Source organism: Balaenoptera ricei, chromosome 17 (genome assembly GCF_028023285.1).
Source record: "Balaenoptera ricei isolate mBalRic1 chromosome 17, mBalRic1.hap2, whole genome shotgun sequence".
Lineage (NCBI taxonomy): Eukaryota > Metazoa > Chordata > Mammalia > Artiodactyla > Balaenopteridae > Balaenoptera > Balaenoptera ricei.
This window is the reverse complement of record NC_082655.1, coordinates 38664982-38677789: the sequence shown is the minus strand read 5'-3', so window position 1 is coordinate 38677789 and position 12808 is coordinate 38664982. Positions and strand designations below refer to the sequence as shown.

The window sequence follows — 12808 nt, the reverse complement described above, 5'->3', positions numbered from 1 at the left end:
TAGATCAATTTAGAAGACTAGAATATGGATGGTAGATTAAATAAAAGTCTTGTATAAATGTAAATTTATGAAGTTATGGCTACACTGTGGTTATATAAGAGAATATCCCTCCTCTTAGGAAGCACACACTGTGTTTAAGGAAAAAGGATGGTGATATATGTAACTTACCCTCAAATAATTCAGAGAGATAAGCAAATGATAAAGCAAATGGGATAAAATGTTAACAATAGATAAACCTGGGTAGAGCGTATATAGGTGGTTCTTGTACCTATCTACTTGTATTTTTATGTTTGCAACTTTTGTAAGTTTAAAATCATTTCCAAATAAAAAGTCTTTTTAAATACCTTTATATGTGATTGTGGTATTGCAGTTATATTTTTTAAAGAGTTCCAGTCCTTTAAGGATACATTATGAAATATTTATGGACAAAATGATATAACATCTGGGGTTTGCTTTCAAGTAATATGGCATCTTAGCATGGGGGATGGGAGTATACAGGAAACAAGGTCAGCTGTAGATTGATTCTCTTGAAGCCGAGTGATATGCACGTGGATTTATTATACTACTCAGTTCATTTGTTTATATATGTTTAAAATTTTCCATGACTTTAAATTCGGAAGAATTGGCATTTTCTCAATGTTTTTTCTTTTGAGAATATTGTACGCCTTTCTCTTACTCGTTTCGTTTCCTTTGGTACAGGCTGGGAAAACTCATTTATACCAAATGCTTCATTAGGAAAATGATAGATGTAGGTCATATATTCCTTAAAAGAATAAAAATCCTCATTAAAACAAAAAGACACCTTCTAAGACCCCATCAGTGGCCACTTATTTCAAGCCATTTTAGACAATGCACCCAAGTTCCACTACAGCAAAGTACTTGGTGCAGACCTGTCAGTAGAACAGTCCTAATCCATATCTAAAAAATACTTATACAAGTAAAATTTCACTATTAAAAATTCCATGTGACCTTTGTTTCTGAATATTTTGGTTTAAATTAATGTGGACCTAGAGATCACATTCCCTGACTGTGAAGCCTTGAGATGATTTAAGTGTAGATGAGGCCAGTGACGTAACAGGGGAGGTGTTTTGCCCTCAAAATATGCCTTTCACTCCCAGGCCTTCTTTTTCCCAGGATATCATTTTTATCCTATTTGGCTCAGTGTTTCACTCAGTTAAGTGGTTTAAAGTTTGACTTTGGGAAGATTTCATTATTTTAATTGCGTAAGTTCAGTAAAATATTCAGCTAAGCTCTCTCTTCCCAGCCTGTGGCACAACAACCGACACCCAGTCACACACTTTCATTTTAGTGGCTCTGACATGAACCAAGACAAAGTAAGCATCTTCACAAAGCATAAACATTTTGTAACATGTCAAGAAAGTTCTCTTCCTGGGAAGCTGTATCCCTAAACATGGAAATACCTTCACTGAGAGGTCCCTCTGTGGCATGAGTGTTTGCGGTCACGGGAATGTATTCGTTTAGGAAAAGTTAAGACTGCAAAATCCTTTGACTTTTCTATGCTAGATTTCTAGTTTTGTTCATCATTCTGAGTTTTCTTTCTTTTCAGAGATAGACTACTGTGCCTCACCTAACCATGGATGCCAGCACGAGTGTGTTAACACAGATGATTCCTATTCCTGCCGCTGCTTAAAAGGCTTTACCCTGAATCCAGATCAGAAAACCTGCAGAAGTAAGTTGCACTGGGCCTTGAAGAAGGGCTTGTTCCTCAGATGGCCCTGTTGGTTTTCCTTTCCCTTGCAAGTCTCAACCAGGTGCACTTGTACTCAGCATTTGTGTTTGCTAACAGTATTCTGCCTTTTATTTTACCTTTTGTCTCACCTGATCCTGTGATGGGGATAATTTTTCGAGACCGCATAGACTGGGTCTGCCCATCAGATTCATTTAGTGAAATCGAGGCCCAAGCTGAAGCTCCCACCTATTTGAAATGAGGGCACATCCTCCCTTCTTTTACCGCCACCCCCCGCCCCCAACCTGCAACAAGTATTTGGGACTTTGAGAAAGAAAAGGCTGGGTCCAGAGTTGGAGGGAAAAGGAGCTGGTTTCTTCCAGTCCTACAAGATGAGACACTTGATGGCTGCTAAGAAAGGGGAAGTTGCAGCTCTTTCCTCTTTGTTATGAAGGAAGGAAAAATAGAAGACTCTGGGGCATCCCTGCAGCATTCAAGAGGCACATGGTGTCAGCAGGATGATATTAAGGATGTGCTGAGTGACTCAAATACTGTCGTCTAGCACCTCAGAGGGCTTGACCGGGGATCTAGAGCACGGACCCCCAGTGGGATCTCTTTAAGAGATCTGTCCCTGAGAGGCTGCTAGAATGCAAGGTCTACAAGGACAGAGGTTCTTCCCTTCTTCTCGCTCGTGAATCCTCATCACCTCAGTGTTTGGCGCATGCTGGTGTGACACAATATTTAGTGAATGAATGAATGAGCAAATGGATCTCTGAGATTTACCATCCTGGAGAAATGGCAACTATCGTCTGAATTACTCTATCTTGTTAGAAAGATGGCCCTTTGAAGGCATGCAAGTGTTTTCTCAAAAAGCATTCCCGAAGTTAGTCCATGCATACGCACACTAAATTGTACACGTTCTCCCAACAGTGTCATTCACAGAACTCTCTGGAACTCCCATTAAGGGACATACTCTCTTATGTGTCCCTTCATCCACTTCTTCCTGGTGATAAGTACAGCAGCGTTCTGCATCACAGGACCGGGTTTTCAAAAGTTTTACCATATATCTTTTTTGAAAAGCTTTGTGGTTTATAGAATTGAGTCCACAAGCTACAGTCTGCTTACAGCACATGTTAACTCACACGCTCACCCTAATACGTGTTAAACCTTGTACGGTGGCAGAGGGTGGGGCCCTTTGAAACGGAGCCTCTCTTATAAAATATGATTCCCACCACCTTGCCTGATGCAAACCCTGGAAACATTCAAGCATCGGACGGGAATTTTAACTGAGAGCATTCGGAATGTGCAAACAATTAGATGGACACATCTAATTGTTTTCCATTAGACCACACATGCATGCAGTACGTGGGAAAGGCCAGCCTGGCCACTCCTCTCTGTGCTATTTACACCTTTTTCTAGGGGTGAGAGTGTCAGTGGCTGACTTCACCCAGGGAAAAGCACTCACCATTGGACTCCTTTGTGAACCCAAATCTCTTACATGGGGGATAATTAGATCTGGTTCAACTCAGACACTCATTGGAGTTGCAGGCTTCACTGTGTGTCGCTTTTGGAGGGAGAAGGAAGCGAGCTGGGCGTGTGGCCATCAGTGGAGGGGAACTGGTTTGAAGCTCTGCATCTCTTACAGTCGTCTAGGAGTCCCTCGCCCTCTGCCCCTCCCTCCACATCCTGCCTGGAGAGGCACTTGGAGTAAGAGAAGAGTCCAAGGCATGGACTGCACAGTTATCAAGGGAGGAGACAGGCCAAGAACAGAAGGACGAGTGCAGAGCAAGTGACCATTTGGGAGTAGTGTGACCATTGCCCACAGATAGCCAGTCTCAGGCTGCGACCCAGCCCGAGTCCCTAACGCTCATTCATATGTATTCAGTGATAGCTCCATTTCCTCTTTAGCCAGGTGCCCTACTTTTCATCCAAGAAAAATGGAATTTGTTTTTAAAACCCAATGTCCTCATCAGCCCTTCTCCCAGCATCCTGCCTCATCATTACTTTTTCCATTGTCTTTGCTACAAACCCAGCCCTCGACTCCCGAGGTCCCTCTTGAGAGCCACCTCGCCCTAATGCGCACACGCCGGCGGTTAGGGCAGAACGGAAAGTGAGCGCTCACCCTCTCTCTGGAGCATTACATGGAATCGGGAAGCAGAGAAATGGGGCTTAAAATCTGGAGGTTGTTATTAGGAGTCTGACGATACTGAGAGCATTAAAGATCTCAAGCGCAGGGTACAGCCATTCACATTTAATCGGCAGTTGATGGATGTGGGCTATTTTCAATTCTAATAAGAAATCTATTTTTCAAAGGAATTTGATGTCATCCAGTTTAACTGGAAAAAAAAAAGTTCAAGGCAGAATCCTACTGAAGAAAACAGTCTTGGCCAAGATTTGTTCTTCCTCCTCATCCAGGCATAATTTCTTTTTCTGGAAATTGCTGTCATCGACTTAAAGCATAAATTATTAAGGCAGCGACACAGAGACCGGAACTGGCGGTCTAGGCGGGGGCCCCAGGGTGGAATCAGAGGTGGGTGGGACCCGCTTGCTGGACTCCAGGATTGCTCACACTGGCACCATGGCTGAAACATCATATTCTTTTTTTTTTTTTTTTGGCCGCATCATGCGGCATGCGGGACCTTAGTTCCCCAACCAGGGATTGAACCCGTGCCCCCTGCATTGGGAGTGTGGAGTCTTAGCCACTGGACCGCTAGGGAAGTCCTGGAGAAATCACATTCTAAACAGCTGGGGTGGGGGCCACAGGTTGAGCCGGGGGACGCGAAGGCTGGTCTTGGCAGTGTCACTCATGCTGGCCATGTGACCTTGGACAGCCTTGGACAGGCTGATTTGCTTCTCTGGACCCCGATTTCCCAAACTGAAGGAACACGACTTTCTGCTACATTTTGTAGCCTGTCCAATTTTTCTAAAACTTACTCTCTGTGCCACTCAGTTGGCATTACAATTTACTGTCTGGGTCACTAATCTTTCATGTTTTTATTTCTCATCTTCTCAGTGAGGTCTCCAGCTCCTTTGCGAGTTGGCACTCATAAGCGCTGTTTAATTGGTCATCTGACAGTCCTGCCATGTGACCTCGCAGGGTTATTGGACACTCCAGGCTTTGCCAGATAAACCTACACCCAAGCCTGGCCCATGTAGAGCTCATCACAGTTAGGGAGGAGACTGGACCAGATGTGGGGGGCATAGTGGGTAGTCAATAAATACAGATTGAATGAATAAATGTGTGAATGACTAAATAACATGTGAAGAATTGTGACTGAAGCACGTAAAGAAGGCAAAGATCTACAGTTAAACCTCTGCTGTAAACTACCATTTGGAGAAGAGGCATTTTTAAATTGCTGTTTGCCAGATAGCTGAGTGATAACCTCTTCAAGAACCTTCATGTTTTTTTAATTTAATTATTGTGTGTAAATCTTTCTTAAAGACAATGTTGGCCCTTTAAAAAATTGTGTTAAAATATACATAACAAAATTTACCATTGTAACCATTTTTACAGGTACAGTTCAGTGGCATTAAGTACATTCATGTTGTTGTACAACCATCACCACCATCCAGCTCCAGAACTTTATCATCTCTCTGAACTGAAACTCTGTACCGATTCTCTCTCCCCCCAGCCCCTGACAACCCCCCATCCTATTTTCCATCTCTATGACTTAGCCTACTCTAGGAACCTCATATAAGTTGAATCTTACAATATTTGTCCTTCTGTGACTGGCTTGTTTCACTTACCGTAATGTCTTCAAGGTTGATCCATGTGTGGCATATGTCAGAATTTCCTTCCTTTTTAAGGCTAAATAATATTCCACATTATATAACAGAAATAAAAACAAAAATAAACAAATGGGACTTAATTAAACTTAAAAGCTTTTGCACAACAAAGGAAACCATAAACAAGACAAAAAGACAACCCTCAGCATGGGAGAAAATATTTGCAAATGAAATAACAGACAAAGGATTAATCTCCAAAATATACAAATAGCTCATGGAGCTCAATATCAAAAAAACAATCCAGTTAAAAAATGGGCGGAAGACCTAAATAGACGTTTCACCAAGGAAGACATACAGATGGCCAAGAGGCACATGAAAAGATGCTCAACATCACTAATTATTAGAGAAATGCAAATCAAAACTACAATGAGGTATCACCTCACGCCAGTGGGAATGGCCATTATCAAAAAAGCTAGAAACAATAAATGCTGGAAAGGGTGTGGTGAAAAGGGAACCCTCCTGCACTGTTGGTGGGAATGTAAATTGATACAACCACTGTGGAAAACAGTATGGAGGTTAAAAAACTAAAAATAGAACTACCATATGACCCACTACTGGGCATATACCCTGAGAAAACCATAATTCAAAAAGAGACATGCACCACAATGTTCATTGCAGCACTATTTACAATAGCCAGGACATGGAAGCAACCTAAGTGTCCATCGACAGATGAATGGATAAAGAAGATGTGGCACATATATACAATGGAATATTACTCAGCCATAAAAAGAAACGAAATTGAGTTATTTGTAGTGAGATGGATGGACCTAGAGACTGTCATACAGAGTGAAGTAAGTCAGAAAGAGAAAGACAAATACCATATGCTAACGCATATATATGGAATCTAAAAAAAAAAGGAAAATTGGTACTGATGAACCTAGTTGCAGGACAGGAATAAAGAGGTAGACATAGAGAATGGACTTGAGGACATGGGGTGGGAGGGTGAAGCTAGGGCGAAGTGAGAGTAGCATCGACACATATACACTACTGAATGTAAAATAGATAGCTGGTGGGAAGCAGCAGCGTAGCACAGGGAGATCAGTTTGGTGCTTTGGGATGACCTAGAGGGGTGGGATAGGGAGGATGGGAGGGAGACTCAAGAGGGAGGGGATATGGGGACATGTGTATGCATATGGCTGATTCGCTTTGTTGTGCAACAGAAACTAACACAGTATTGTGAAGCAATTATACTCCAATAAAGATCTATTAAAAATTTTTTTCGAAATAAAATTCTGCAAAAAAAAAAAAAATTCCACATTATGTATATACCACATTTTGTTTATCCATTCATCCGTCAATAGGCACCTGGGTTGCTTCCATCTTTTGGCCTTTGTGAATAATGCTGCTATGAACATGGATATACAAGTATCTGTTCAAGTCCCTGCTTTCAGTTCTTTTGGGTATAAACCCAGAAGTGGAATTGCTGGATCACGTGTAATTCTATGTTTAATTTTTTTGAGGAACCTCTATACTGTTTTCCATAGTGGCTGAATGCTGGCTTTTAAAAACAGTGTTTACTGAAGATAATTTCACTTTTCTCTGATGGTGTAATGAAGTGTAGGATTTGCAGGCCCTACACTATGTGGCCCCAAACTGTGGGACCCTTTGTGTTCTGTGTTTGCTTGGCTTTTTGTTTGTCTGTCTGTCTGTGGCCGGAGTTTTATTGCCGGGCCTGTTTTTCTTCACTGAAGCTCTTTACTTGTTTCCTGGCATTCAGTCTGTTCTGCCCAGGTAAGGCTGTTGATGAACTGAGAAATCGCACACAGCTAACAATATTCTGCCTCTGTCCTGCAGAAGGGATGAGGTACAGAGAGAGTGCCAAGGGGTCCGTGTCCCTCGTGGTGGGATCTCTCCTCTTAGGCCAGCCCCTGCGTGTCGTGGGAGTTCTCTCCCTGTGCTCGGTCTGCACCTACTTCTGCCCGTGCTCTGTGCACGTGGAAAGTTCCACCCACCAGTCACATGGGAGGGCACATCATGGACCCTTTAAGGGATAGTCTGAGGTCCCTCGGGTGTGGGTTTCATTTCATTTCTTTTCATACATCTTTGTCTTTTCAGGAAGGGAAATCTTTCCTAGGGGCCCCAATAAATTCCTCCTGTGTCTCATTGGCGAGAACTAGGCATATTCCCAGCTCTAGACCAATCACTGACACAGGAAAACATGGTTGCCAGGCTGGCTTAGACAACTCATGACTCATGCCTTGGGGGTCAGGATTCTGGTTTCAAGAAGACAGGGTAATAGTTGCTGGCAAGGCAACCAACAATGTCTGCCACATCCCCAGGAAAAAGAACAATGCAGTTAAATGGATCCAGCTCAGCCCCTGAGGTTGCTGGTGACCATTTCTCACAACACCAGTCTCATAGAGGCCCTCCACAAGCTTATTTTATTTCCCGTTATACTTCTCCATCTCTCCCATTACCTTCTCTGGTGTGTGTGAGTTGCGGGGGGGTGGGGGGGGGGAACGAGGGTGGAGGGTGAGTGGCCTATCTTGTGGTTTTAGCATTTTCTACCAGAAAATGAAACTGCTAATTGGCTGCTGGTTGTGATGCTGCTTCCCTCTGCTGGCAGAAGCACAGCTCGGATGGGGGTGAATGTTACCATAGCACAGAGCCGCAACTACCTGGGCCGGCATCAGAGATGCGTCTTCTCCAGTTTCTTGATACCTTTGCTGTTATGCTCTCACCCAGAGCCAGGTTGAGCATTGGATCCTTCTTAATGCAACTGCCTTTTCCTGCCTCTCCTAAATAGCTGGGTATCTTGTAAGATCAGCTGTTGTGTATTCTGTCTTGTGCTGTCCCATGTCACTGTCAGATGTCACTGCCAACAGCAGCTCCCTACATGTTTTGAGCCCTAGTTATCAGGTTAACTGTAAGACGAGACTGAATTTTCCCAGCTTTTCCATCTTTCTTGGGGAGAGATGGGCTGGGAACTATGGCGCTCAACCCATTTCACCAGCTTTTTGGCCATCAAATGGGGAAGAGACCTATGCTGGAGAATGCGAAGGTTCGCTGCAGGTGCCAGGTTCTCTTTCAAACAAGCACATGGAGAGCAGGAGCTGTTGTTTCCATCCTATAGAGGAGTGGTCCCTAAGCTTTTTGGCACCAGGGACCGGTTTTGTGGAAGACAATTTTTCCACGGGCTTGGGGGTGGTGGGGTGGAGGGGGATGGTTTCGGGATGATTCAAGCGCATTACATTTATTGTGCACTTTATTTCTATTATTATCACATTGTAGTATATAATAAAATAATTATACAACTCACCATAATGCGGACAGGAGGCGGAGCTCAGGCGGTAATGCGAGTGATGGGGAGCAGCTGTAAATATAGATGAAGCTTCGCTCGCTCGCCCGGCGCTCACCTCCTGCTGTGCGGCCTGGTTCCTAACAGGCCACGGACCGGTACTGGTCTGTGGCCCGGGGGTTAGGGACCCCTGCTATAGAGCATCTTACTTACTGTATATTTACTGTGATGGGCTGACATCAGCCCTTGGAGAAGCCCCGAACCTGAAGTAGGGTCTGCCCTTTCTCCCCTCAGGGATCAACTACTGTGCGCTGAACAAGCCGGGCTGCGAGCATGAATGCATCAACACGGAGGAGGGCTACTACTGCCGCTGCCACCGGGGCTACACCCTGGACCCCAACGGCAAGACCTGCAGCCGTGAGTGTGCCCGGGGCAGGGGCTCTGATGGGAAGGCCAGGTTCACACACAGGTCCCCAGGCTCGCTAGCAGCCAGTCACTTTTGAGGCCCCTGGGTTTCCAGTGAGCCTGACGGTCCGACAGGCTTGACGGTCCGACAGGCTTTACGTTCCTGGCCTCAGTTTCATCACCTGTAAAATGGGACTATTCATGCCACCTACCTCAGAGATTGGATTGTTTAGTACCACATACTAGACGTGTGACCCCAGGCAAGTTATTTAAGTTCTCCAAGCTTTGACTTCCCCATCTGTTTAAAAAAGTGAAGATAATAATAGTATTGGTCTCCTAGAGTTGTTAAGGGTAATAATCAGGACCATTTCAGTCTCTTAGCACTGTGCCTGGCACAAGGAAAACATACAGTTAAAGATAATAGTTCATTATTGTCATGGAGCCTGGCAGAGTAACCAGTGCTGGCCCCAGGGTGAGACAATGGGACGGAGGAGACAGACCTCAGAGAGCACTTGGGCTACCACAGAGCTGATCTGAGGGCAGAGCTGAGAAACATGGGACTTTTTATGAAGACTTTTCTTAATTTTCTTTTGTAAGAGGCACAACAAAGCTCCATTTGGTGATGTAAATGCACGGAAACGTGCAGGCTTTGCCAGCTGGATGGCTCCGTCGTTTTTTATGAGGCACAGTCTCCACTGGTCCAGGCCAGCGGGGGTGGGGGGCGCATGACACTGCGGTGGATGTCTGTGACCCTGGTGTGCTGGAGAGGGGTGCAGTGACGTGACCAGCACAGAAGGGGCCCTTTGTGTCGCTTTCCACCCAGCAAGCCGCACATCTGCTCCAGCTTTGGGGACAGAGATAGATTGTGAATGAGAATACTGCAGCTGTTCAGCATTTGGACCTTAAACTGCCCAGAGGGGAAGTTTCACAGATGAAGTATTAGATAGAGAGCAGTCCTCAGGAAAGCTAGTGCACAAAGTGCCTCAATTAGGCTTTCTAAGGATCGATCTCGGAAGTCAAAGAAGTTTTGAACCAGAAAGTTGGCACTGCTCTGCATTTGCCTCTGGAAGTCTCTGAGTCCTTATGAGAAGCCAGTGGTGAGCAAGAGTCCTTCCACTCGTCAAGAAGATGCCCTGGGGAAGATGGATCTGTGTACAGTCTGCCTTCTTCCAGGAGTGCGGGGTCTGCCAGCCGACAGCTCTGGCAGGTGTCCCAGGGCAGGCTTGGCATGACCTGGATGAGCCCACCTAGAGCCCCAGGGGCCATGACCTGCCTCTCCCTCCCAGCATGCCTTGGGGGAGCCTAGAAGCACTCAGAGGTGCGGCCAAAAGAGGTTGAACCATCCTTTCTCTCTGGGATCTAGTAAGAAGGACCGTCCAGTCAGCTTCAGGAAGGTATAAACCAAGCCATTTCTTCCCAGGGGTCCCCAGAGAAAGGCATGGTATCCTCTTCCCCATGGGGGCTCAGGGAGCCCCCAGGCCGTCATGACAGGAAGCCCTTACAAGGCACCTGCTCTGTGCAGGCACGGCCGTGAGCACTTTCCAGGCACTCGCTCACTTTACCTGCACCGGAGCCTTATGAGGCATCGACATTCTTATCCCTATTTAAAGATGGGGAAACTGTGGCACAAAAAGATTAAGTTTCCCGGGAGTCACGTGACTGGTAAATGGTATAACTGAGATGTGAATACAGGCCTCTGGCTCCTGAGATCCTGCAAGTGTTTGCAGTAGGCAGATCCACTGGTGGAATGTTCCAGAAGGCACCAGTCCCAGGCCCTGTGGGAGTCAAAGAGGCCCACCCGATGGCCCTGCACAAGGCCTCCAGTGTCTCTCCAGTCTCTGGGAGTGCGTTTCCTCCATCAAGGAAATCTGGGAGGCAGCCTGCAGGGCTGTCTTGTGGGAGCCGTTCACCGCAGCTGTGTGTCTGTTATCCTAGCGGGGCCAGCTGCTCAGGGCCCCGGTGCCAGGATCGGCCACGCATGCAGGCCTTGGCTTTGGTTTGTTTTCTGAATCTGGGTGTCCTGGTTATGGGGGGGTAACAACACTTTTTCATTTTCAGATGTCAAGAAACTACACAATTCTTCCCCAGCAATGTACTAGTAATAATAAGCGTTCAGGAAGTAATTACTGTACACCAGCTACTGTTCTGAGGGCTATAGATGAATCAACTCCTCTCACCACGTTCCTCTAAGAAAGTAATCGTCAACCCCATTTCTCAAGTCATGAGATGACGGCAGAGAGGCCAAATGACGGCCCAGCATCCCGCGGCTGGGAAGCGGTGAACGTGGGATTTGAGCCCAAGTAGTTGGGTGTGGAGCCCTCATTCTGATGCACTGTTCTGTCAGCTGCGGGCTGTGGGCTCAGCAGCTCGACTTTCCTGAGGCTGGCTCTCCTCTCTGTGACAATGGGGATGGCACCCGCTCTCAGCGTTGCCCCGGGATTGCAGGTGATGCGTGCCCAGGCCTGGCACAGAGGGCTGCTGTCATTACCACCCATGACAGGAGTCGTATGCACGTTACTCCTCAAAGAAATGCGAAGGAAAACAAACAAGGCCGTGGCACAGGGTAGAATGAAACCTTCCACGTCACTCTTTTTGAAGTGAAGTAGCCCAGCAGGGGATTCCTGGGAGGTGGTTTTGTTTTTTGATGCCCCCTCGCTGGTGGGCGCAGCGCCCTTGGTTACGGTCTCTTCCGTGTGTGATTGCCTCAGGGGTGGATCACTGCGCCGAGCAGGACCACGGCTGTGAGCAGCTGTGCCTCAACACCGAGGACTCCTTCGTGTGCCAGTGCTCGGAAGGCTTCCTCATCAACGAGGACCTCAAGACCTGCTCCCGTGAGTCCCTTCGTGCTTCTCTTACAGGGAAAGGTTTCTGCAACAGGCGTGAAAAATGTGACGACTGCAGAGGACAGCAGGCCCCCTCTGTCCCCTGCTTTTGGCCCCCCAGAGAGCGTAGGGGTGTCTCCTGGGGACTGCGTGCCTTCCCGGTGCAGAACCTGGGGCGGAGGTGGGGGGGTGGGGTAAGCACGAACGGTCACTTGATTCCCATCCTCAGTAGCCCAGGAGCCTCGAGGACATCTCACCGGGCTGTTGGGTTTTGCAGGAGTGGATTATTGTTTGCTGAGCGACCACGGTTGCGAATACTCCTGCGTCAACACCGACAGATCTTTCGCCTGCCAGTGTCCCGAGGAACACGTGCTCCGCAGTGATGGCAAGACCTGTGCCAGTGAGTGTTCTGAGGTCGGACGAGCGGGACTTGGTACAAGCGATCGTGAGTGGGGGGCACTGAGGACAGGGGCCACCGGTGTGTCCACACCCCGGTTTTCGTGGGCGAAAGTGTGTGAAGGCCTCTCCCAGAGATTTCAGCGCTGGTGGCTGCTTTCTCCCCCTGCCCCGAGCTCCTTTCCCCACTGCCTGAGACGGCTGTTTGCTATTCCTGTCTGCCTCGTGGTCATTTTGGAGCTGGCACGAGTTATAATAATGCGGATGCATTACTGACTGGGGACTTCAGGCGGGGCTCTGTGCTGAGCACATGCTTTGTCCGGCCTCAGCCCCGTGGAATCCCCATCTTCCGATGAGGTAACTGCAGCTCAGATTAAGTAAAGAGCCTAAGGTTACCAGCTATTAAGTGATGGGTTCAAACTCTGGGCTATGTGACTCCAAAGTCAGTTCTGGGAGAAGGGGAAGCTGCTGAGA

General features: G+C 47.0%; 1 protein-coding gene across 3 annotated transcripts in view; it reads left to right on the top strand.

Moving 5' to 3' along the window:
- Nucleotides 1-12808, top strand: part of MATN2 (matrilin 2) — a 159576-nt gene that overhangs the window by 119718 nt on the left and 27050 nt on the right. For all 3 annotated transcript variants that reach the window (XM_059901683.1, XM_059901682.1, XM_059901681.1), the window contains exons 7-10: nt 1568-1690; nt 9006-9128; nt 11825-11947; nt 12216-12338. In XM_059901683.1, the coding sequence (XP_059757666.1) occupies nt 1568-1690; nt 9006-9128; nt 11825-11947; nt 12216-12338 (492 nt within the window). The remainder of the gene's footprint in view (nt 1-1567; nt 1691-9005; nt 9129-11824; nt 11948-12215; nt 12339-12808) is intronic.